The sequence below is a fragment of the Giraffa tippelskirchi genome, chromosome 3, assembly GCF_054371585.1.
Source record: "Giraffa tippelskirchi isolate mGirTip1 chromosome 3, T2T-mGirTip1v1.2.pri, whole genome shotgun sequence".
Lineage (NCBI taxonomy): Eukaryota > Metazoa > Chordata > Mammalia > Artiodactyla > Giraffidae > Giraffa > Giraffa tippelskirchi.
In genome coordinates, this window is record NC_137277.1 from 99,509,544 (window position 1) to 99,536,952 (window position 27,409).

The 27,409-nt window shown below is 39.8% G+C and overlaps 1 protein-coding gene and 1 pseudogene across 51 annotated transcripts in view; one reads left to right on the top strand and one right to left on the bottom strand.

Moving 5' to 3' along the window:
• The window catches only part of PKP4 (plakophilin 4), a 253,827-nt gene that overhangs the window by 21,864 nt on the left and 204,554 nt on the right, over positions 1-27,409 (bottom strand). For 24 of the 50 annotated variants that reach the window (XM_081582869.1, XM_081582867.1, XM_081582866.1 and 21 more), the window contains 5 exons: positions 26,899-27,118; positions 19,577-19,709; positions 18,266-18,479; positions 4,475-4,658; positions 510-627 (listed from right to left, as the gene is read on the bottom strand). In XM_081582869.1, coding sequence (XP_081438995.1) covers positions 510-627; positions 4,475-4,658; positions 18,266-18,479; positions 19,577-19,709; positions 26,899-27,118 — 869 coding nt within the window. Of the gene's footprint in view, positions 1-509; positions 628-4,474; positions 4,659-18,265; positions 18,480-19,576; positions 19,710-26,894; positions 27,119-27,409 lie in introns of all 50 variants that reach the window. The other 26 variants (XM_081582868.1, XM_081582864.1, XM_081582892.1 and 23 more) reach the window with 3 other exon arrangements.
• LOC145542936 (ribosome production factor 2 homolog pseudogene) lies at positions 24,080-26,254 on the top strand (annotated as a pseudogene). The gene has a single exon (XR_014080278.1). The product of XR_014080278.1 is annotated as a ribosome production factor 2 homolog pseudogene (transcript).

Below are 27,409 nucleotides of genomic sequence, written 5' to 3' on the forward strand. Positions count from 1 at the left end.
TGGAGGAGATAGAAGGGGAGGATAAGGGGCTCATGCTGGGAACAGAGGGAGCGGATGAAAGGCAGCAACCTGGGATGTAGAAAGGGGCATCCTTTGGTACCGAGGCAGGTTGGGCAGAGAGGTGGGGGGGATTCCAGTGCCTCAATCAGGAACTTTTATTCAGTAAATACACAGATGCAGATAGATCTGATTGTAGCAGCAGGGGATACAGAATTAGAGGGAACAGCAGTGGGGCAATCACCTTAACATTGAGCCCAGGAGAATCACAGAGAAGGTCTGGACCCTGCTAAGGTTCTTACCACACGGAATCATTCAGTTTTCACGGTTCTAAGGCTATTTTCGTTAAGTTCTCTTGTCTCTGTTAACTTGTAATTTTTAGAGACATTCTCCCTTTAACCTGGATCGTAACCTAACGAAGAGGAGAGGGTCAGGAATTCCAGCCAAAGTCAGTGGCACGCAGATAGTGGTGGTCAGCAGCTGCTGTCCTCTGCCAACCAGCATTCACTGACCTTGCTGTCGTAATCAGAAGTGTTCACACACGTGTGGATCACATACAACAGCGAGTCCACCAGCCCCTCACAGGACCGCATCTGCTTCCTCGCTTCCTCCCCAGCAGAGCTGAGATTCCTATACAGGCAGAGACACGGGGGAGCTCATTAGCCATGGAGCCTTACCTTAATGATCTGAGAATGGACGACAGAGCAGCATGTAAATCTGGTCTGAGAAGGCGTATGGAGCCTGCATTTTAATACCTCAAGAGCTCACAATAATAGCCAGCCCCTCATTAGCCATGCATAGAATACAGCAGGGACACTTGAACTTTGTATCTCTCTCATGACAGGTCACTTTCTAACCTCCTAAAATAATTATTTTTGGGGCTTATCCTGAGTTTCCTTCTATGTAAAAAAGGAGGAATAATAGTAACTATCTCATAGGATTGCTGTGAGGAAAAAATGAATTGCTACATATAAAGCAATTACAAAAGTGCCCACCATATGAAAGGATGTTTGTTAGCCACGCATGGTTGCTATATTCAGGCAGTTTTACTTTCCTTGTAAGGCCATAAGGTCTTGACAGTCCCTGCACCTATTAAAACATGTTTTGCATGTAGTAGGTGGTCATAAATGCTTCTTGAATGAACAGAGGAAACATCATTTCTTACACAAAAACTTCAAGTTAAATGAGAACACTTGGTCACACTACAATTTTCCTCATCTTTTAAATTATTAAAAACTCTGAGTTGTTTTTAGGTCTCATTCATACTGAAATTTTACTATCCATTCAACTTTGTGAATTGATACCAAATTATAAGGCTCTATTTTATGTGCCATTAACAAAGTAGTCTAATTCTGCAATTTTGCAAAAATTAGCCTTTGTAAAGGGGATTGAGAATGACTTTTCTTTTCACCTTTGTTTTTCTGAGGCCAAAGAGATACTATCACCTATAATCCCTCTACTGTTGTTATCCGAGGTAACCTCTATGCTGCACTCAACAGCTGCTCTCTTCCGTTCCTCATATCTCTCTGGCTCTCCTCTCATCTGCTGTCTTCCTTCTCAGCCTCTTCGGCCGGTGGGTCCCTCTGGGGGTGCCCAGGGCTATACTGGTCCCTGCCTCTATCTTTGCACTCTTCCTGGGTGGCGTCCCTCTGTTCCTTGGCTTTAACACAAGGAACACAACCTATGGACCTATGACCCCCAAATGTCTATCTTTAGGGCAACCCCTCTCAAGAACTCCAAACTCATTTATCCTGATATTACCATACGGATAGCTAATTAGACATCTCAAAGTAGACCAGCCAAAACTCTCAGTTGCTCCTCCCTCCACTCTGCCTGACCTCATCAACAGCATTTCCATGCTCCCAGCTGATCTGGCCAAAGATAAAAGCGCTGTCCTTACTTCCTCCCTTTTCACTGTCTATCATAATCAGTCAATGAGCAAATCTTGTCAGCCTTTCCCTCCATAACATACCCCACTCTGCCTACCTCTCTCCAGAGCCTGGTCTCAGCCATTCTCATTGTTTGCCTGGATTGATACACAGCCTCACCTTCTTGCCTCCACTGTCCCCTACATCACAGTCAGAAACCATGCCCACTCCCGTGATTAAAACCCTGTTTCCCATGGCACTTGGCATGTGGTACAGACTCTTTCCTGTGATTTAAAAAATCTGACATAACCCGGCACCACTCTGCACCTTGCCCATTAAGCTCCAGCCTCAAGCCCATCCCTGCCCCAGAGTCTTTACACTCTCTGTTTCCTCGGCCTAGAATGTGCGTCCTCCTCACCTCCCTCACTGGCCCTCATGTGAGCAGCTCCTGTAGTATTTCATATCTAGGCTTAAACTTTACCTCCTATGTGAGACCACCTAACCTTCAGAGTACCCACCTTGTAACTCTTAGGTCACCCTATTTTTTTTTAAATGACATCTGTTATTTTCTTGTTTATTTACCTATCTCCATCAACAGAATTTTGTTCTAGCAGAGCAGGGATCCAGTCTGTTTTGGTCATCACTAAATGTACACAGAAGGCATTCACCAAATGTTAATAGCTCTGAACCACTGGGGGAGCCTGTGTGTCCTGCTCCTGGGCTTTCCCTGAAGCCCAGCAGATTGGCTGAGTGATCACAGTCTCCCCTTTCAGGCATGGGGAGAGGATGAGATGCTGACCCACGAATAAGCAGTAGAGCCCATGTGACCTGCTTTGTGATGCAGGAACCTGAGTCAGGGAGTTGGTCTGTCCTCTAAGAGCCTGACTCTTGTCACCACCACCACCCCCGCCCGGATCCACCGCCCCTGCCGGTTCTAGGCGAAGGAGCCCACAGTTAACCATTCCAATAGGTGAAGGCTTCAGAGGAGAAGCCCAGGCCCCTGCCCCTGCTCCCACAAGCTCTGTTATAGAGATGCTTAGACATCTTAGCTGAAATGTGAATAGTGCTCACTGTGTTATACACGAAGCATTCTATACAAGCTGAGTCTTCACAGCTCTGAGATGGTATTGTTACCCCTGTTCTAAAGATGAGGAAACCAAGGCTCAGAATGGGACAGGAGGCCAGTCTGTCTGAGGCAGAGCCCTAAGATTTGTTTCAAGTTCCCATGAAGCCTGGGCAACAGCTGATGAGAATGACCAGCAAATAAGGAGCAATACTGTAACACTTAAAGGAAGTTTTCTGGATTTCAAATGCTGAAGATAATGACTGAAAATAGTATTGTGTTCATTTTCATTTATTTATAAAATTCAAATCCAATGACTGTTTAAACCACACCTTTCTGCACCCTTTTAAAAGCAAAAAGGTTTCAACTATCACATTTAAAAAGTGAAAGTCGCTCAGTCATGTCCGACTCTTTGCAATTCCATGGACTATACAATCCATGGAATTCTCTATGACAGAATATTGGAGTGGGTAGCCTTTCCCTTCTCCAGGGGATCTTCCCAACCCAGGGATCAAACCAGGTCTCCCGCATTGCAGGTGGATTCTTTACCAGCTGAGCCACAAGAGAAGCCCAAGAAAACTGGGTAGCCTATCCCTTCTCCAAGTGGATCTTCCCGACCCAGGAATTGAACTGGGGTCTCCTGCATTGCAGGCAGATTCTTTACCAACTGAGCTATCAGGGAAGCTCACATTTAAAAAGACTGACGTCTAATTAACAGACATTGTATTAGTTTCAGGTGTACAACACAGTGATTTGACATCTGTATTCACTGTGAAATGATCACCAGAGCAAGCCTGTCACCACATAAAGTCAAAAACATATTTTATTTCTTGTGATGAGAACTTTTAAGATTAACTTTCTTAAGTCTCTTTCAGCTTTACAACACAATATTGTTGACTATGGTCACCATAGTCACCAGGGCTTCCCTGATGGCTCAGATGCTGAAGAATCCATCTGCAATGTTCGATCTCTGGGTTGGGGGGAATCCCCTGTTGAAAGAAATGGCAACCCACTCCAGTATTCTTGCCTGGAGAATCCCCGGACAGCGGAGCCTGGGGAGCTACAGTCCATGGGGTCGCAAAGAGTCGGACACGACTGAGCGACTAAGCACAACACACACAGCATACCAAGGTGTACGTTATATCTTCATGACTTATTTATTTTACAACTCAAAGTTTATACCTCCACATTTTGAATTTAAGCAAAAACCAGGCTGCAAACACATTAGCAATCAGAATGTAATAACCAGAAAAATGCTGTTAAAGTGTATATTACTGGAATTTTGGCAGTAATTTTTCAGACTGAAAGGGTTTTTCTGATTAGTCTATAGAAGAGTCATTTACAAGATAATGTCTATCAAGCCACTAGTCTGTGCTCATAATGTTTTCCTCACAGATTAACAAAGTCTATTGGCCTAAATTTTGAAACAAACTTGGAAACTTACATAGACATTAATTAAAGTGAAGTAAATCATCCTAAAATCAACTTAGCTATGACACATATTATTTAATCACAGATAATTGTAAAGAAGAAATAAAATATCTACCTCAGGCAACCTGTTGTATTACGCAGAACGAGTGAAGTCTGAAATTTAATTTTATGATCATCATCAAAAGAAGAGTTATTCCATCCAGAATGTGGAACGATCACAGTGTTTGTCAGGGTCGAGAGAGCATCTCGGATGATTGTCATCTTTACGGCATCACATGAGGATAAATTCCATAGAACTCCTAAAGAAGGCAGATTTTAAAATCAAATCATCAATTAGAAATCCTGCAGTTTTAGAAATGAAAAGAACATATTAGCATTAATTGATGGGAACTCAGTCTGTTCCAAACCTAATCTATGGCCTGAATTTATACCCAGGCTGGGGCTGGACCTCTAATAAATGTTGAGTGAACATATGTGAGTTTCTGGTATATCACCAAGTCATCCTTAGGCAAGATGACTGTGGTTTTGCAAAGCAAAGCAGAGTTACTCCATGAGGAGGATGGGCACAATCTAATCAAGGACCACAAACATGATGCGTCTGTGATGGTTGTAAAAATGAGGTTCCTGTATCATCTCTTACATTTAATGTTCTCTGTGACAAGCCATTTTTACAATTTAGTACTTGAAAAGAACTTCTCTTTCTCAAAAGACTGACACTTTCTCTTCATCACACTTCCTTTTCTTACTTTCACTAGTGGGAAGCTCAAGCATAAATATTATGTGTGTAGTGACTTACTGGCACAAAGAATGGTTACGCATTTGCTTCGTCTCCCTTATTTACAAAAAGTTTAAACATTTCTGTTTCCACGTTGAGTGTTATTAGTATGTGTGAATTACTACCATTCCTTTTTGGATACAGGCAAGACACTAACGATAAATTAAGAGCTACTGATACTGTAATTCATATCAAGATTCCTAGGACAACAGACCTTAAATGTAGCTTATTAGAGTGTTACTTGAATTACAAACATACTTGAAGGTCTTCATTTCTGTGTCAACCATAAGAGGGTTAAATTATTGTTGTAGCACACATATTTTCTAATAATTAGTCTTGTAGAAATTAGAGAAAATTCAAGATTATACCTACTCTAATTTTTACATCAATGCATTTTCCTAAGTAAGAGGGAAGGGGATGGAGGAGAGACAGTGCAGCTGGTTCCTCTGCACTGAAGTCCCTCAGAACCCTATACTCCTGATGGATCCTTGGCAAGTTGCTTTAGTCAGTACAGTGCTTTTAGAATTATTAGCACACAAAACGTTCGAGGCCCTGTGGAGGGGAAGGAGTTGGCAAAATCTGCCCATGTCCATGCAAGCCTGTCAGGCTTGTGAACATGACTGATCCAGAGTGTCAGGCCAGAGACAAGACTGAAAACTGCTGCTCTGGGTCTGGTGACCAAGAAGCCAGCCTACAAACTGCACAGCCTTCTCGGGGCCTGACAAAATCGCAGGGCCCTTTGTAAAGGAGGGAAGCAGGAGAAAACGACAGGAGCTTTCTTTCCTTATGAAGGGAGGAGGAGGAGTACAAGCCAAGGCCAGAATGAAAGAGAATACTCTATGAACCGAGAGGACCATCATTCCCCATGTCTGCCCTGACCCACCCACACGGTTGTCGATGGTCAATGATGGAGGCAGATGCCGGGCTCTGTCTTGGGTCCTGGCTGCTCTCCACTCTCACTTGGCTTTGACTTCTGGGCCTCGCTGACTGGGTTTCCTTTCTTCCGTGAAGATACTCTTTCACCCTTTCTCTGCTCCTACCCTTTGGGGTGGGACAGCCCACCATAAGCACAGCTTTTCAAAACCTCAGCCTTAACGGTGACCCACCTTGTTAGGCTCGGACTCGAGGGGGATTTGGACAGTCTGGAATCAGGAAAAGGAAAGACCCTGCTTTGTCTCTTAAAGCTTGTTCTGTCCACCACGACAGACCTTTGTTTCCATAATTATCTTGTGGCAGATGCACATGGTAGGTGCTCACAAAATGAACTTAAACTCCACAGGTGGACCTACTTCTCTACAGATTCTGAGGGTTCTGCTGGGGGCTCCCAGGGGAAGCCAGGTAAGGGGTGGGTGAGAATTGGTGGCAGGGCTCTAGACCCTACCCTAGTTCACCCAGAGTGGCTCCAGACTCTTCTCTCAATACTGGGCTTCACTAGTGTGTTGCTGTTTGAAAAACTGGGTTTTGGGTCTACAGACACTTAAAAAGGACTGTATTAGGGGAAAAATATCTGAGGATGGATGACCACAGAACAGACCTTGGGAGCTAAGAGTGAAAAACAAGTCTCTGAAGGTTGGTTCTGACCTAGATGATAGGTGAGTTGAGAGAAGACAACAGGTTGAAGTGCAGAAGGGTTGGTGACAGCAGCTGCCACAAACAGGGCTCTAATATTTCCTGCCAACCAGGTCAGCCTCACTGCCCAGGGTGCTGAAGAGGCTTGCATCAGGGGCAGCATTTGGCCCAGAGGCCATAAGTCATTTCCCAACCTCTCCTGCTGACAATTTTATATCATGTGATTCCTAAGGCCATAAGAGCAATTTTTCTGTGAAATCATTTCACAGTCCTCAGTCTACAGAATTTTACACATAGGGGACAGCTGTATTTTCCAGTAAGCTACGTTCTACTTCACAGAATAAATGCATTCCAGTAAAATCCACTTAAGGAAAGGTTTATGGAAAGTAAAGTCTATCATATTGTAGGCTATAGGTATAAAATGAGATATATCTATACAGAAATTAAACAGTGTTGAGTCACAAACTTCAGGTGAAATCATGACTAAGAAGAGTGCTGGTTCTTAGCACACTTATCTTGAAGCTGATGCCTAGAGGTTCTCTGATCGCTGGCAGAAAACCTTGTTTCTCATGGTTCCTGCCTCCACTCCTGGCCCCTTCTAAGATCTACCCTGGCAAAGGATAGTTACCAGGTTTGTAGATTGGTCTGATTTTCTGTCCCGGAATGAGAATTTTGTCTGGCTCTTTCTGTTCCTTGTCCAGCATTTAGAATGATCGGTGGAGTTATATGTCATTTCACAGTCTACTACCAGTCATTACATCTACTTGGAACTGGACAGCAGAATGTTCACAAATCAACATTAGCAACAGTAACTTGGCCATTTACTGTGGTCTTACTCTTTGCCAGGCACAATGTGCTTTACACATAATACCGTAAAGAGTCAAGATACACAAAATAAACTTTCCATTTAATAATTTGGTGGGCTTGAAATTCTCCATGTTGACTTTTTACAGTATGATGAGCATTATTTTTTCTAAATTTAATATTAATTTAAATTTCTTTAGGCAAGTATAGTAGGTAAGAAATACTCTTTCATTCTTTTATATGCCTGGTTACACTTATGCACACACAATAGGAGCTCAGGAATATATGTTAATGGATCCACTTAAATAGCCTGTATTTGTTTTTAGATTTCTGTTTTATTGCTTGCCTGTCAGATTTAGTTCCTAAGTATTCCTTCTTTTTCACTTCTTTTCTGAGTGTCCTGAGAGTATTCTTTCACGTCTGTAACTATAGGGAGAGGGTCAGAACAGTGGTGCGGATCTTCAAGGGAATTCGCCAGCATAGTTTTGCTTGTTTTTTACCTGAAGACTCAAATGGACAGTTACTGAAACCAGCACCCTAGTTACGGGGCTAGGGGAAGCATATTGCTGATTCATCTCCCAGAACCAGAAGTTACACCAAAATGCCTGGATTCCCATCCCTCAAACTGCAAAACTGCAGGGTCAGTGTTTCCCAAATATAAAATGTGAAATTATTTAGAGATATGTAATCCTTCTGTAGATGTATAGAGCAGCAGACTAGGCTATCTTTTGGTCAACTCAGATGACTCATAAGACCAGTCTGCCATAGAAATTTAGGCTTTCTCTTCTGCAACTTCAAAAAATGTTCAAAATTATTCTTGATCAGAAAAAAGGAAGGATTCTATTTTTGATATGCTTGTGGCATCCACACAAAGGCAGCTTTCTGATCCTACACTAAGGAGTTACATTATACCTCCAATCATGCACTTTTCCATGTAACACTCAAAACTACGTTTGGTATGGATTTAACTCGCCATTTTGAACATAAGAGCAAGTTCCAAGACACTAGTTTTTCTTCCATACTTTCTATTTAAAAAATAAAGGTTATAGAAGGCTAAAGTAACCAGTTCTGATCAACCAATATTAGATGAAGAAAGTTCAATTAAACTTAAAAGCCTTAGCCATGGGATGATTAATTTGACTTTTCTACTCGAAGTAAAAAGCACCAGTCTTAAGACCAACTAATAATACCTGTGTGCACCCACATCACTAAAGTAGTAATAAAATAATGTTCTTTCCATTTAGTCTGTCTAGGGCTTCATTTAATGGGTCAGGGAGAATGTTCCTAGAGCAGTAAGTAATGAAGAGAAAATACACCAACTCCCACATGCAGCGAGACTGATGAGAAATAGAGAGCTTCAGGATTAGCATTCTCCATCAACACGATAAACCTCCAGCTCCAACATCCTAATGTAGAATGTGCTTCCAAGATATTCAGCAGCACACTGCCCTGTCTCTGGGGTCCTTAAAAGAAAGTTAAAAATGAACTATAATTCAGGTTAGGAAACTTGAGGTTTTTATTCACAACAATTAGTTTTTTTTGTTACGAGAACTATGAACATGCATAAACAAATTTAGAATATGTTAGGGAATTTCATGCCTCATATTGAAGAAAACGCTGCTTATTCTCTACCACAGGAAAAAGTATACGTAATTAAGAGTAACCAGTAACCACAATGAAATACTGCCATAAGAGATGAAAGCTCATTTCCCCCACAAAGAACGAATAAAGTAATTAGAATACCATTTCACATAAATCTTTGGCTGCAGAATTTTGAAAGAGCTCACATTTAAAACTAGCTTTATAGCTATTCAAAGAGCCAAGTGATAATTTTATAGTTAAATTAAAAACTGAATTTACCTGATTAATTAAAATAATAGCACCATTTGAAAAATATATTTCTTAAAGGCTATTAGAAAACCAAACAACATTTAGAAAACGCTATTTTTCTAGCAGCATAAATACATAACAGCCTATGCAATTTTTTTCTGATATGAAATAAATTTAAACCCATTAAATTTTATATAGTATTCATGTTGCTTCCTAGTTATCAAAACAAAAAACAAAAACCCAACACCGAACAACACAAGAGTTCATGGGCACTGCAAAAAAAAAGAAAAAGAAAACAGCCAAAAAGTACCAGTGCACTTCAGGTATCACTACTGACCATCTCTTGCGTTTTCTTTCATAAGTTGGCCTCGTGCTCAATGTTTGTCCTTGTTTTAGTTATGCTCTTTCATGAGATGTCCACCAGGCACCCAAGCCATAGGGGTGTGAAGAGTATTAACTCAGAGGAGGGACAGTAAGGTCTTGGCCCCGTGGTTCCCTGCACAGAGCAAGCATCATGACAAGTCATGTCATGTTTAAGTTCTCTGGGGGTCAGAACACTGTGTGGTATACATGTTCATCCCCTTCCAGCTATTCTGCATCCACGGGCTCCGTGGAACAGGCTGCAGTTGTGTATACCTACCCTGCAAGCATCTTTGAAAACAGGGGGGTTGAAATATTAGACTATTGAGCACATAAAGTGCAGCTAGTCCAAACTGAGATGTGCTGTGAGTATAAACTATGCACTCGATTATGAAGATCTGGTATGAAACAAGTGAATGTAGAACACCTTACTGATAGTTTTCATACTGCTTACAAGTTGAAATGATATTTTGGAACTATTGGGTCAAACAAATTACACTATTAAAATAAACAGATGTTTCTTTTCCTTTGTAATAGGCTACTAGGAAGTTCATAATGACATGTGCCCTGCATTTACACTTCTACTGAAAGGTGCTGGTAGGGGTGCTTTTACATCAGACACTAAAGGAGACAAGTAGGCGGGCCCTTGGCTCCCAGGAGGCTTTGACACAAACAGTTACAGCACCAGGCAGCAGTGACCAAGGAGTCACCAGCAGGAAGAGCAACAAGGCCAGCCTGCATGTGGTCTGTGTCAGGCACTCCACAGCAACCCCAAGTGGCAGGTGCTGTGTTTATCACTGGGGAGCTGGTGCTGGTGAGGGGGACCTGCCAGGGGTCAGAGATCAAGAAGGAAACAAGTCGATCCGACTCTGGAGCCCACACTTGCTCCCAGTACCAGGTTGCCTCTCCCTGGATGTTCACTGAGCAGGCGAAGCTCCACCTTGGTGTGGAACTGCAGATCATGGCATTCAAGCTGGAGTGTGAAAGGTAGAGGCCAGGGGGAAGTGGGCTTGGGATGTCTCTCCCATCTGAGAGGGGCAGGAATGGGGAAAGCTTGAGGCTGGGGTTGGCCCAGAAGGGAAGGTGAGCACAGGGGCTGTAGATTTGGCTGGCAGGTAGGGAAGTGTGGACTGTAAGGCGAGGGGTCATCCCAGGAGGGGACAGTGACACTGAGGGACCAGGAGGGGCAGAGCCTGTGTCCAAGGACAGTATTTCAGGGAGCATGTGATGAGGACCTGAAGGAGTGTGGAGGGGACAGGAAGGCAAAGAGGAAGGAAGGATGCTTGTGATGAGAATTTGGAGCCTGATGTAAGCTGAGGGTGATGTCAAAGATGAGTCAACAGTTGAGCTCATGTGTGAGACTATGGTGCAGTTGACAGAAACGAGGAAATCAGGGGGGAGTGGGAAAAAGTAGTGTGAGAAGAAGTATTTGCTATTTGTGGCTTCAGGTAAATGTCTCAAACTTTCCACTAGGATGGGAAGGCTGTGAATAAATTATGACACTGAGACAGAAATGAAATAATGGGAAAGCAATTATTATGAGAGTGTCTTTAATTATAGTAATGGCTTTCTCTGGATAAATTCCCAGGAAAACAAGTCTTGGTGGGATAATCATCTCCAGGGTTCCCAAGATGAGACCATCTCAGCAGAGATTCCTAAAACATGTGTGGTGACCCCCAAACTAGCTGAATGTGCAGTCCTGGGCCTGGCTTACAGTCCTAGCTCCTGGCTTTCTTCTTCCTGTGCCTCTGCTTCCAGCCTAGGCTTTGCTACACTCATTGCTGGTTGGCACAGTGGCATCCTAGGTGGGGAGCAGTGCAGCTGCCTCGAGAGCTGGGTCCCACAGGGAGGCCTGGCCCAGCCAGCCTGTGGGGCTTGCTCTGTGTCCCTGGTTGCTCTCTGAGATTTCCTGCTCAGCTAACACATACTCCATGCCAGGCATGGGAAGGCTAACTCGGACCCTGCTGTGGTCATGATGGTCAGGACCTCCGGTTCCCTTCGCAGTGAGTGATGGCTCAGATGCTGCACACAGTGTGGTCCAGCCTGCATATTCAATTGGAAGGGGACTGCTCTGGCTGTTTAAATCTTTCCCAGCCAAAGGACCCAAATGATTGATCTTTATCTGTATAGAATCTTTAAAGAACGTAAGGGTTAGCCTTTGTTTCTGTGATTTTTCAGATACAAAGGTGGATCACAGCATCTTTAAAAAGATCTGCCAATTTCTAAAGCTCCACTTACAGACCCATATTTGCATTTCCTCATATTCTTTCTTACCTAGGTAATTTCCCAACTTCAGAGGCAGGTTGAGAGGATTAATGACATCACGGAGGGATACTGTCCTATGCACCCTGGAAAGGCATTTCCTCTGAAAATAAATCAGCTTACAATTCAGAACTGCTGACTAAGAATGGCCTGTAAGGCACATAAAGGATGATTGCTTTTGCTGGGGGGCAGTTTATAAAAGTGAACAGGTCACATGAAGGGAAATCCTTCTAAGAGAAGTGCTCTGATGCAGAGGTGACAGTGGGGGCAGTGACCTGGCCACCCTGGTTGATCTTCAGGTCACTTCAGGCGCTGACTGAGTTAGGTCATTTACACGATCACAGAGATTCCCCTGGGAAAAAGTTCCTGCAGTTGTAGGTTCCACAGCTGACTTCTATGTGTTCCAGGAATGTACTTATGCATTTGTAACGGCACTAAGCTTCCACCAAGTCATCTGGTCCAAGCAGAGCAGCTTAGAGACAGAAGTGCCTCCAGTCCTAGGTCTTAAGAGATCAGAAAGACTCCGAAACTGAAAAGGACCCGAGAAACATGGGTGGGGTCTTCTGGGCATCTTTTTTGGGTATTTTGTCACATGCTCTTATGCTTGTCACACTAACATGCTGGCTAGTTTACTGAGAGAGTGTTAACGGGGCCTGGCTCGTGCTGAGATACCCTACCCAGACCAGTGGCTGATCACTTGAATTCTACAGGGGTCTCTGAGTCTCCCCACTTGACTGCCTCATCCTGCTTGGTGTTCAGAAGCCTACGCACTAAACAGAATGTCATATTCCACTTCCAAGGGCAAATCTTTTCATACTCAGACTGCAAATCTTGAAGCAAACTACCTGATCATTAGTTTGATGTGGTCGTGCTAGTGACCAAGTTCAAAAATATTTCTCTATACATCTGGGTGAAATTCAGATAGTAAAGGAGATATGGGATTTTTTTTCCCCCTTTTTGGTGGTAATTTGAAAGATTAAGGGAAATGAGATGTGAAAATGGGCTTTTGCACCCTCCCCCAAACTTCGGGGATGGGCTGGGGCAGGCAGAGGTAGGGAGGAAACAGGTCCAGCCTGCAAGCCAGGGAAGCCAACCTCTCTGCACCCTAGTTTATTATGCTGAAATACCAGGGGCAGAATAGAAGATTTCTTTACAGCCCTTTCCAGCTCCAAGTTCTGTGACTTTGAATTAGCAGTTGTTGCATTTATAAAGCTATTTTTGTCTTGCTACCAATGAAACCTTTGTCATTTTATTTCTCATTACTGATCTTTATGGTTTGAAATGTTCAGTAAAGAAGAGAATGCATTTAATAATAAAATGCTATTATTTTATAAAGTGGGCCAAGTGGTAAGGATTCTACTGACTTGTGCTGAGAATTGGGCGATGATGTTTGATTTCTGAAAACTACCCATGCGGCTCCTAACAGCTCTAGGGGCCCACAAAAAGCACAACAGACAGTAGCAGGCCAACTCCTCTCTGGATCAGAGAATAAATGACTGTTTTGAAGGCACATTAATTAGGCCAAGGGGACATGTTTAGCAATTATTTCATCCTGTAATGGCAAGCAACCGTCCAAAAGGCTGAATGCATGTCCATTAAGCTCTGACTCTTTATAGGATGTCCTGCTGTTTGCTAAACTTTAGCCTGGCCCATCTACTCTTCCTCGGTGCACAGCTATCATTTTCTTATTAATTAACTAATTAGAAATATGGAGCTAATGATCAGGAAAGGAATATGTGTAATTTCACGTTCTTCATAGTGTCTGGAATCCATTGCTGGCATCCAAAAATTTTAAAATAAACAGTGTGGAAATATTTTATTTAGCCATATGGATGAATAATCACTTGCTAAATTGGAAGGAATGTGAAAACAGCAGTCATTTAAACAAAGTCCATTATTATCCAAAGGCTACTTTTGGGTCTTTAACACCAGTGTTAATGGGGATAAAAGAAGTGTGATAATTTTGGGACATCTGGTGCATTAAAAGGCAGGCCTCCAGATTCTATGCAATATCTTCAATTTCTATAGTTTTAAAAAATGATACTTTCAGGATGCTCAATAACTTGAAGCTGATATATTCTAGCTTAGAAACACTAATTATCCTGAACAAGTAAATTCAACACATTTTTCTAGTGACAAGATGATCCCACTTTTCATCCATAGTCTGTGACCTAGTAGATGTTCATGTTACAACCCAACCAGGGGAAAACCATACTTCATCCAGCTTTCAGGTTTAAGCACAATAAAAGCAAAAAGTATCTTTGTAATACAAACCTCACCTACACATATCAGCAGTTATTGGAAGAAAAGCTCATTAGGTTTCAACCTAGAAAATGTTCAACACAATGAAGAAAACACAGAATCATGTTACATATTAGAGAACTATTTTAATTAACAATGACAGCCACACTCTTCTGGGAAAATACACTTGGCCAAAAGTATTTTTCCTTTTTTCCCCTGAAAATAAAGATGTGGCCCAAAATGCAGGCCCTGGACAGTTATTATATTTAAAGCAAAGGCGAGGCATTCTTTTTAAAAGAATAGCTAAAATTTCTTCATTGAAGTGTGTTAAGAATGCCAAACTGAAACAAAAGGAACTAGAAAAAAGGGCTTTGGATTAATAACTAGGTTGAATTACTTAATATTAAGAACAACAGAATAAGGGGATACCAATTTTCAAGTGATACAATATTTTGAACATGACAGTTGCATTGTGCTTTAACATTTCATGATCCAAAGTTGACTATAACTTAACTGAAGAACTCTTAGGCTATACCTACAAAGACCAAGCATCATGCAAGGTTGGCCAGTGTCAGAGTATTTTGTGGAGACACTGGTAGAACGTTAGTATTTAGAAGGATATCTTCTAGGAGATGGGCAGGTGGTAGGGAATGCTGGGCCATGCAGTCACATAGCACACCCTGCAAACCAAGTCTGGAGCAGATGTGTTTTAATGAAAATGGTTCAGACTGGGACATGCTTTCCCAGTTAGGAGCAATCTGGAAGGCTGGATTTGGGGCTCTGTGTGTGCATGCTTAGTCATGTCTGACTGTGCAACCTCATGGACTGTAGCCACCAGGCTCTCCTGTCCATGGAATTTTCCAGGCAAGAATACTGGAGTCGCTATTCCTAGGCAAAATGAGCTCCTGAGGGCTTCTCTTCTTTGCCTCTCCAGTCATACTTAATGTTTTCTTGGTGTTTTCTGGCCAACTCTGCTGCTCAGTCTTAATGACTGAGTAATGATAAAGTAATGACTTCCCTGTCCCTGTGGTTCAAGCAAATGGTGGGTGGCTTGCACACCAGGGAAGCCACCCAGGGGCTCCATGCATTAGATGGCTGATGGGCAAAATGAATTTTGAGGTCCCCTCCAATCTTGTGATTCTATGATTTAGAGACAGTTTATGAGTATTTGACTTGAGGAATAGTTAGTGAAAGGGCAGAAGGACCTCTAGATGTTGTCATTCTCTACAACATATCAAGGATTAGTTGTTCTTAAAACACTACTGAGGACTTCCCTGGTGATACCAGTGGTTAAGAATCTACCTGTCAATGCAGGGGACATGGGTTCAATCCCTCGTCCAGAAAGAGTCCACGTGCCATGGGGAAACTAAGCCCATGTGCAGAACCTGTGCTCTGCAACAAGAAAATCCACTGTAACAAGATGCCTTTTGCACCGCAACTAGAGTAGCCCCCACTCACTGTGACTGGAGAAAGCCCATGTACCACAGTGAAGACCCAGCACAGCCAAAAATATGAATAAATAAATAAATAAATTTTAAAATAACAATAAACCACTACTGATCATTAAAGGTGGTACTACTAAATTCTGGAACTGAGAAATGTGAATAAATTTTTCTTGTCTCCATAAATCTTAACCTACAAACAAATGTATAAATATAATACACATACACTGCCAAGTAACTATGCTCAATTTATATTATAACTTGGTAGTTTCATATTAGGTAGATAATGTTTATATACAAATCAAACTTGGGCTGACATATAGTATTTTGAAACTGGAAACTCAATTCTTTAAGTTCTCTGGTCCAGCTCCTTTCTATATTGTCATCTCAGTGAACTGTTTACACACTGGCTACTCTCATTCCAAAGCAAAGCCTACTTTTGCAAAAAACATTTCCTAAGCAATCCATCCACACACCAGTAGAAATTGTTACAGGTACAAGTACAGAGTTATAAAACAGTTGTTAATATTCCCTACCCTACAACTATGGTCAAAAAAATACTTCTAAAATAGGCTAAAAGCTACTGGCAGCTGTTTCTAAGACAGAAATATCAGAGGTTGTTGCTAGTTTTATATTGGAACTGATACAATCTATTAGGGAAATAGCTTTTAGAAATGGGAATACTCATATCCTCCTTTCAAGGTCAAGGTCCAAGTCTTAAAATATCTTGTGTTCTCAGCAAACAGAAATGATGGAATATGTAGTAAAGCAGCTAAATTAGCACTCCCATCCAGAGTATGCACCAGGTAAATTAGTACATAAAAGCCCTTAGTAGTGAAGTCTGGCTCTACTTCAAATAAATTTGATTTATTCTAAAATGAAAAAGAAATCACCAAAGTTTCACGCACTTTACTTCTTATTTACCACTAAATCATAACAAATTTCTTGAGCTCAGTTCAGGAAAGACACTGTAACAATTCCTCCCAAGGATAAAACCTCAGAAACAAAAAAGCTGCCAAGACTCCTTCCTTCTGTGAGAAATTATGACAGAAGAGAAAAAAGCTGCACATTATGGATGTAAGGACCAAGCCATGATAAATTTACCTAGTTAATCAAAAGAGAACCAGATCTAGAAGATGCTGTGTTTCCAAGGTCAAGTTGACCCTGGATTGCCCCTAGTCCCTCAGAGAGCCTGCACACATCATTCGGTAGCCTTGCTGGCTGCACAGGTGTGTTACTGGGAGAAAATATTGAACATTCACATATATGTTCAAAGTGATGGGAAAGAGATATCATATGAGGAAAGAAAAAACTCATACACTGCAAGTAACACCATTTTCTCTATGCCTCCCTAACAGGGAGCTTAAGATAAATTTTCGGGTATAATCACAGTGACTGTCCTCACTTCTTAAATGGGTATGTCTATAATCTTTTCTTCTTAATTCTATTTCTTGTTCTAATTTTCATTTCATACACACACACAATACATAGTATGTAAATACAAATAAATTATTTTTTTGGTGTGAGAGGTTTTAAGAACATTTTATAAAGAGGAAGTACATACTACTAAATCAATATGTAATTTAGATGTGTTAAAGCATTAATATTCAAACTACATTAGGGCAAGCAATCCATTTTGGAGTTTAAGATTATACATAACGTGGATTCTACTTTCAGTACATAATTTTCATACTTTATTTGAATACAGGGTATTTACTTTGAACATTAATATCTTATAAGAAAGCTGATTCCCCTTAACTAAATATTAGATTCAAGATGGTTTGTTATTAATATATTCCTAAGTGTGACTGAATAAGAGCTGACAGAATCTAATGCTCTGATTTGACAGTGGAAGCCATTGTGGAATGGGTTTAATTTTGAAAAAAATGTTAAAAAATTTTAAGTTAACTATTTCAAGCATGAAAAATAGCAAAGCAAATATAAAACAAACACCCAGATATCTGCTACCCCTAGTTTTGTTAAATGAAATTGACTTCTGAACAATATGGGTTTGAAATGGGTCCACTAATCACGTACCAGAGAACTTCCCGACCCATCAGTTCTGCTCCTAATGCAACCTCTACTGAGTTCGGCACTTGCACTTTTCACTGACATTCACAGAAAATCGCTTGTGCTCCAGTGGAAGCGAAGTGCTACCTGAGGGCAGGGACTTTTATTCATTTTATATCTCCAATTACCTGGAGAAATGTCTGAGATACTAACAGGCATTCAGACACTGGCTGAACTGAAGTGGCAGGTAGCCAATCCATTAAGTACAGTTTATTTTCATAACGAAGGAAACCAAATCTATTTAAAATGAGTAATTACTATGGAGTATGTAATGAAAAATAATGTATTCAACCCTTTGTGAACAAGACATCTGTTAGCTGTACCTGCTCACTAACGAGTACAATGAATGAGACTAGAGGAGGTGACTCTGTAGCACTGCACGTGCCTTCTGAATCATTAGAATAACTTGTATGAGCCATTGTCACAGTTGTGAGCACTATATCATCATCTCCTACCTAGACCTTCTAAAGTCCCTCACAATGCCACCATACATGGGCAGAGTCTAGGCGGTTTTCAACATCTCCTCCAAGACAAGCTCACATTTTGTACCCACCTGTGACCAGCTCCCTTACTTCTGCATCAATAGATTTTCTCAACAGTCGCAACAAAGCAGGTATTCCGCCAACATTCTTCATTGCTATTTTATTTTCATCTGTAGACTTGCCAAAAACAAGGTTTCGGAGGGCACCACAAGCATTCTTCTGAACTTCCAAAACTCTGTGGTCCAAAAGGTCAACCAGATGCTTGATTCCCCCTAACCTACACACCTAGAATGAAAAACATTAAGTACCAGGCCTAAGTGACATGTGGTCAATCAGAGGTCAAACAAAAGACTATTATGGAAAGATCATGGAAAACAGATCAGATCATTTCAAAAGGGTACTTTTTATTCTAAGAAAACATGCTTTATAAATTTTAAGGACATTCTCTAAGATGAAGCTCTTTTCACAGGTTCATGGCTTAAAGAAGGGAAGGGAGACCCTTGGTGGATTAAGGGCCACATGCAGGTAGCACAGTCACACATCAACCTCTGAATGTACACAGGGATCATGCTGTTGTTTCTGAGTGACGTGCACAAATACACAAGCACAACAAAGTTATGTGGGGTTGAAGAAAACCCAGGAGGGGAGTTTTGACTGAAGTCATTGGCTTTCCAGAATTGTGTCTCTGGGTGACTCTCTTTTCTAAATTTTCTTCCATTTGTCACTTCATTAGTATATTATATGAATATTTTGGGGCTTTATCTTACTGCATCCACCTTTAGGTCTGTAACTGTGTGTTGTTCTAAATTTTAAGGGATGAAAAAAGCAAATGCTGCATGACACTGTAGGGGGAAAAATGGCTTAAAATGTGAAATCCAGCCAAAACTAGTGACTATTTTCAGTAAAAGCCCAAAATGCTTAAAATCTGAAATAAAATATTCATATATGTTCATAATTAGTAATGGCTATAAATCCTTTACTTAATTACATGTTGGCACCAACCCTGACCAGAATCTCATAAAATACGTGAGCTCACAAGTACATTTGTATCTAATAGATTTACAGAAAATACTTTTCAAACTGCAGGTTAAATTGATTTTGCTTCATGTTTTATAAATAAGGTAATGAGTGGACTCATGATTTGAAAAAGCTAAATGTACTTCCAGAAATATCCTCATTGCAGCTTTTCGCAAGAAATACTGAAATGCACAGTTGAGAAGTAAAAGAGTAACTGGTATCAAAACATCTCTTTTGAAAGGCCTCTAGATGCATTGGGCCATTTCTCAAGCATGCAAGCATGCAGCTGCTAAATAGAAAGGTACTGCTTCACCCTCCCCGTTCCCCGCCTGCTGTCTTGGGCATCCCAGGCACTGGTCCTGTACCTCCATCTTCACTTTGTTGTCACCAAAGCACAGGTGCTGCAGGTAGGCCGCTGCATTTGCCTGAACTGATGGGAACTGGTGCTGCAGCATGTGAATGACTTCAGGCAACTCAGGATCACGCCAGGCAAACTCCCTGCAAGGGAAAAACATGGCTTCAGAAAGGAAGGCCCGGGGTCTACCATAAACTGAACAAAACAAATGTCAAAAGAAAAGAGTAGAGACCACAATAGGATGTTACAAAAATCCTAAAAAATGAATAAAATTTAAAAATATACATAAATAATATTTTTCCACTGATGAACATATCACAGATACTTATGATCTTAAAGAAATCATGATGTACAGAACGATTCAGGGGCACAAAGGAGGTTCTTAATATGAGTTACTTTTCCATTTTTGTTTTCCTTCTCCTGATTCTAATTTTATGCCTTTCTGCCTCTGCAAGAAATTTGCAGGTGCGAGTGCGAGTGCACGTCAGTGAGGTGAGAAGGTATCATGTCTGGGGAGGGAGGAAGAAGGCTAGTGGAAATGCTGCGTGCCTGCTGGTTTATAAGAAATTTAATATATATGGTTGTTCTTGATTATAATAAATGTAAAACATGATAAAATTTTTTTCCCCAGTAATCCTATATCCAGAGAAAACCACTGTTTACATTTCCTGTGGGTCTTTTTTCAATATACCAAGTGTGCACATGTGTGTGTACAGAATTTTCAAAAACTGTATTATTATTAAGTAGCATGTAATATTTCCTGAGCACGTATTCTGTGCCAGGCACTATTCTAGGCATTTTATGTATGCTAATGCATTTATACTTAAGGCAGTCTTTCAGATTTGGAGGCTGAAGCAGAAGTGCTAAGCGACTTGCCTAAAGACACCTAGCTAGTCAACAGCCAAGCAACATTTGAATCCAGGCATCAGCTTTCAGGTGGGCTTTCCCGATGGCTCAGCAGTAAACAATCTGCCTGCAATGCAGGAGATACGAGTTCAATCCCTGGGTTGGGAAGATCCCCTGGAGAAGCAAATGGCAACCCACTCCAGTATTCTTGCCTGGAGAATCCCATGGCAGTCCATGGGGTCGTGAAGAGTCTGACACGACAGAGCAAGCAAGCGATCAGCTTTCAGAGTCTGTGCCCTCACCCCTGTACTATCCCCCTCCTTGTATAATGAGTACACAATCATACTAAATATACATACCATTTTTTAAAAAGATAATACCACATTGTCAGAATTTTCTGATGCCATTTAAACGGCTTACTGTTTGGTATCCTTGTTAAATGTGATTTTATGGTGATGTTGCATAAAGATAAGTTTCTTACAAATGGTTCACAAAGCAACACATTTGCAGACTTTGATAACAGGATGGAGTAACTGTTATAAACTGGTTCATCCACTTCAAAGGGGCAGGTCATTTCATACCTGCACACACACATTCATATCATCCATCAGTGAATTCCTACTACAAGTGCCACAGTAGGTGCTGGAGATACAAACATTGAGTAAGACATGATTTTATGTACAGGGTCATGTATGCCAAACTAAGAAAGCTTAGTCTTAATACTCTAACACGAACTGTTACTGAGTTTATCTGTGTCAGATATTATGTCAAGAGCTTTACAGACATTATCTCACTTACCTTGACTGTTGCCCCATGAGGTAGGCACTATCAAATAACATTAGATATAGACAGACAAGGAACCTGGGATTAGTAATTAAGAGGTGGAGTTCAGTGGTTCATGTGTTGTTCTCCCACATAGGAAAAGTAAGCTGGTGGAGGTTTTAAAGCAGAAGAGTGAGAGAATGCAATATGGTCACATTTATAAGGAAGATAACTCTGGTGGCCAAGTAGAGAATATACTAGAATCAGGAAAAACTGGTGGCAAGGAGACTATCCACCATCCCCACATTTGCCCAAAATAAAATAGGACCATCCTTGATTTTTCTCTTCCCTTTATCTTTCTCATCCAATCCACCTGCAAACTCTGTTAATGATCTCCAAAATATTTAATATAAATTCAACCCATCGACTCTTTCCATCTTGGCTGAACCAATTACATGCCACCTGGGCTCACTGCCCTTCAAATGTCACCCCTCCCCCGTCCAGTCTTTGCACAGCAGCCAGATGATCTACTTACTGAAAACTGAAGTCAAGGATGAGATGGAGATTTCCAGTTTGGGGGATAGACAGGCACTAAGAAAACCAAAAATACCAAGAGAGGGAGGATAACACAACAGAAAAGGCACAGATTTTGGAGCTAGACTGCCTATGTTTAAGTCCAAGGTCCTTCAATTATGATGTGATTTTGAAAACCATTTATTTAGAACTCCAGTTTTCCCATCTGTAAAATAGGAACAATAAAACTATCATTTTTAACTTCTTCTTAGCCTGGTTGTGATGATTAAATTGTGGTGATATATATTAAAGTATTTTACATACTTATAATTAGGATATATATTTTACTAACATTCATCAGCCCTGAAAAATGAACTATATACTAAGCAGGGGCAGTCTCTGTAAAAAGCAGATTTTCATTTATGCATTGAAACTATGTTAACTGTTTCTGACGAAAATCTGTTTACAGCCTACTATATAAATCTACAAAGTAATTAGCAGAGTGCAAGGAGTATGATTTAATCTCTCCTTGAAGACACAATCATTATGAATATACATTCTGTTCTCTTTAAATGGTCAAGATTTCCTAGTGTCCCTGGGTGTCACTAAGGCCAGACAACACAAAGGTTGGGCTCCAGCTGGAGACGGGGAGGTAGGCTCAGCTGGCATCAACTCCAAACTTGATTTTCAGCAGAAATTTATCCTGGAAAGGCTGCTATCAATTCATGGGCTGACTGGATGGCAAGTTCATTTGGGTCTTAGTTAACTGAGGGGGAAAGACTGGAATTTGGAGATGCTAAAGAGGTTAAAATTTGCAGGGCAGGATATTGGAGAGGAGAGGGCTATGCAGAGGAGATGATACACGTCTTTGTATGGTCTACTCATAAGTCATTAGTTGAACACTGGGCTGTATATATGCAGGTTTGGTGGAGAGCGGAATGAGAACTGAGTACATATCAGGTGATGTTGGACTTCCAGCTTAGTTACAGTGCAGACCTTACTGATCACCTCAGCATTTAGTCTCCACAAAGGCCATGTTTAGGAGTAACAACAATGCCAAGAGTAAGGGCCATGTGCTAGGGAGTAAAATAAATCTAAAATAGATCTGTCTTAGTAAGGAACAGAATCAATTGTGACAGAGCAAAGCACTTGTCAGTAATTTAGTTATTTGCCACAACAAAGCTTAGAACCCTAAGAGGAGACAACAGAGAGTGCCAACAACGTATCATCCACAACAATCAGCATATAATTTAAAACTACAAGGCATAAGAAGAAACAGAAAAATGTGACTCTCAAAGATGAAAATTATAGAAACAGACTCACAGAAAACATAGATGTTGGAAAGATCAGAGGATTTTAAAATGCTTTTTATAAATATACTCAAAGACATAATGCAAAAGATGTATTTAAGGAGTGAATAGATGGGGAATGTCATCAGAGACATGAAAACTATTTTTTAAATAAAGCCAAATTCAAATGTCTGAGAAAAAATTCACTGGGTGGGCTTAACAACAGACTGGAGCCCATGGGAGAAAAAAACAGCAAATCTGAAGGCAGATTAATAAAGTACATGAAGAACACAGAGAAAAAAGACTTTTTAAAAGTAAGCAGAACTTTAGTAACCTGTGAGATGGTGTCAAGTTGTTTCAGGAGAGGAGAGCGAATTTTGGGCCAGAAAAAAATATTTACAGAAATAATAGTTAACTATGTCCCAATTTTGGTAAAATCACCAACACATAAAGAATTTAAGTGAACCCCAAGCAGGTTAAATGTAAGACAAATACAACTAAGGCTTGTTAGAGTAAACTGCTAAAGGTCAACAAAAAACAGAAAAAATATGAAAGGCAGTCAGAAAAAAGATATATTATTTTAATGAGAAAAATAATGCAAATGTTGGTTGATTTTGCATCAGAAACTATGGAAGTCTGAAGATAATGAACAACGTTCTTTAAAGCACTGAAAATGAAAGCTTAATCCTGAATCCTATATCTAGCAAAAATAGCCTTTAAAAATCAGTAAATAAAAACACTTTCAGATAAGTTAAAGCTGAGAGAGTGCATTGCCAGCAGACATGCAACACAAGAAAAGCTAAAGAAAGTTCTTTGGGCTGAAGGGAAATGAGTTGAGATGGAAACTAGAATTTATAGGAAGATGTGCAGGAAACTATAAATAATTATGTAGGTGAATAAAAAGATCATGTTTCTGACTTAATTTTTTTAAAAGACAACTAACTATTTACAGTAAAAATAACAGTACCATATTATGGGTTTACAATGTATGTATAAGTAAAATATTTGACAATAGCATAAAGATCAAAGAGATGGTAAATGGAATTATGTTGGTGAGTGTCAGAGCTCAAGCCCTCCTCAAAAAGAATAACATGATGACACGTGTGTTCACCCGGTCCCCGCTGAGGTAGCGATGGACGCTTTGGATAGAGTTGTAAAACCCAAAACAAAAAGAGCCAAGAGATTCCTTGAGAAGAGAGAACCGAAACTCAGTGAAAATATTAAAAATGCTATGTTGATTAAAGGGGGAAATGCAAATTCAACAGTAACACAAGTGCTTAGAGATGTGTATGCACTGAAGAAACCATATGGCATTCTGTATAAAAAGAAAAATATTACAAGGCCATTTGAGGATCAGACATCATTGGAATTTTTTTCAAAGAAGTCAGATTGTTCTTTATTCATGTTTGGCTCCCATAATAAGAAGCGGCCAAATAATCTAGTAATAGGTCGTATGTATGACTACCATGTGCTGGATATGATTGAATTAGGTATTGAGAAGTTTGTCTCCCTTAAAGATATTAAGAATAGTAAATGTCCTGAAGGAACAAAACCCATGTTAATATTTGCAGGTGATGATTTTGATGTAACAGAAGACTACAGAAGACTAAAAAGTCTTCTTATTGATTTCTTCAGAGGCCCCACAGTATCAAATATCCGCCTGGCTGGTTTAGAGTATGTTCTACACTTTACTGCACTGAATGGGAAGATTTACTTTCGAAGCTATAAGTTGCTGTTGAAGAAATCTGGCTGTAGAACACCACGGATTGAATTGGAAGAGATGGGACCCTCATTGGATTTGGTTCTGAGGCGGACACACCTAGCATCAGATGACCTTTATAAATTGTCTATGAAAATGCCCAAAGCCCTGAAGCCAAAGAAGAAGAAAAATATCTCTCATGATACTTTTGGTACAACTTATGGAAGAATTCATATGCAAAAACAAGACCTAAGCAAACTACAAACCAGGAAAATGAAGGGGCTGAAGAAGCGACCTGCAGAAAGGAAAGCAGAAGATGAGAACAAATCAAAGAGAATTAAAAAGAATTGATGGAATTTAAAAAAAAAAAAAAAAAAAAGAATAACATGAATCCTGTCTCACTGCCACTTTCCACAGTAAGTACTTTGTTCCTTCTTTCAGATGAATTATTTGTACCATTAATGCATTTTGGCTCTAAACTAGATCATTATTAAAAAAATTGAACCCTTATATATAGAAAACATCAATAATTTCTTCAGTCTTAAGGGAAAGTGTCAGACTATGATGTGGCATTAATGACAAAGTAGGGTTAGAAGTGAATAAAAATATTAAAGTTGCTATTTTTAAAACTAACACTGTCATGAGTTTTTACTTTGGTTTGAATATTCAAACTTTAAACTCACTTAGATACCAGTTTTGACTAGAATAAACGCACCCATTATTATAAGATAATCATTTATTCATCCTACGAAATACATTATCAGTGAAGTTGCACATAATCAAAGCTAGCCATAATAGTTTTATGCATCAGACTATGAAATTATCATACTATGAATAACTGAAGTGTATTATCAGACATGAAATCCTTGTTTATAATGAACCAGTTCAAAACAGAGGTCAAAACTTAAGTCTTCTGGAATGCATACTAAACTCAAAGCCCTAATCACACTTCACTGATTTTCTGGATAGCTATTCTTTTCTCAGCAGGTTCAGTCAAGGTATGGTCTAAATTATCTACAATTCAAAACCCTTTAGAGAATTTCTGTATTATCAGAGTGCCCTATCCTGTTGTTCCTGTGAGGACTTCAAAAAAAACAAAATCATGTAAAAAATTTTAATTTAATTATACTGGAGGTGCTATTAGACAAATTATTTTCAAAAATCCTTAAAATGACAGAATGGTGGCAAAGAGGAATAGTTGAATCAAATGTACACATACACTGTAAAAAAATTTTAGGCAAGAGTGAATAGGCGGAGTGGTTTTAGTGGGGCAGTGGGCTGCCCACTCAGCTCAAAGTATATAAGGTTATTTTGTTTTAGTAACCAAAGCTTACTCATGCTTTAAATTCACATTCATTAGAATGAGCCGGTAGGCTGCTAAAAATGAATTGATAATTATAACAATCTTTCAGTGAAATAACTATTTGTGGGTGAAGGGAGAATGAAATCTTGCTAATATATGCCTTAAAATAACACTCAAGCTGCTTAAAATTTAGAAATAATATCACTCTTTCAGAAGTTAAAATTCTCTTTTAGTTTCTAAATATCTTTATTTCCTGAGTATTTTAAATGACTTTCATTAATGACATAGGCTAGTTTTTCAAAATCAATCAAGTACTAAATGACTTGTGCGTGTCTTAATAAAACATGTTTTCTACAAGACCAAATAATATTAAAACAAGGAAATAAATATTTTTTGCTTATGTAATATGAGAATTTCTTGTAAACTATTTTCCCCTAAATGGCAAAAAGCTTTTCAAAGGACCTAGTTAATAAAAGCACAACACAGCACTGACCAACATGATTCAAAATATACATGACACTGGGACTTCCCAATATAAAACAACCTCATGCATTTTCTGAGGCCATCATCTAAAAAATCAGTCAAGATGAAAGGGTATAAAATGATACTTTAAAATCTTTTGTGTAATTCAGACTAAGGCTATCTCAGGTAGTTGCCTTGGTAAAGTATTTTGAAAAATGATGGATGCTACAGATATTCACACAGACCTGTGCATCCTCTAACTTTATTATTAATGCACCAAAAGAAGGACACTATCTTTAAAAATTAACCTCAGTGACCTACAGTGCTGGAAAATATTAGAGATGAGAAGTTACTGACACTATAATAGATAGGGCAACTTGGGAAAAAGAAAAAGAATGAAGGAACGGGTTGACTCCTGAGATATGGTGGCATTCTGGAGACTCTTAACTAGTACTTGCCTGGGGTCTTTCTGAATGCTGTCTATTGACGGGGATCTCGTTGTGCCATCATCAGCCGGTGCTACGTGCTGAAGCCTGTTATAATTGCACTCTTGCACTCGGTACTGTATTGGCCTATAGGGCTCCGCATAGGTAGCTGTTGTGTTCAGAGCATAATTATTTCTTTGGTATGTAAGGGTACTTCGTTGGCTGGACGTCCTTTGCAGATTTCCAACACCTACTAGAAAGTCAACATTTTAAAAAAGATTAGTATGTTCTCCATATAGAAATACTTTTCAAAGTAAAAATGTTTTTAATTTTAAGAAGGGTTTTTAACAATTATATAAATTGCTTACTTTTAGATATTACCAATCTAGTTCATTAGTGGGAAAAAGGAACTGAAGTTTTTAATATAACACAAATATTAATATCAATTTTATTAGCAGGAAAGAGCAAAAATGAAACTATAAATCTGTTCCCATAGTAAGTCTTAATATATTAAAGATTTAGTAACAAAACTGCAAGTGAAATA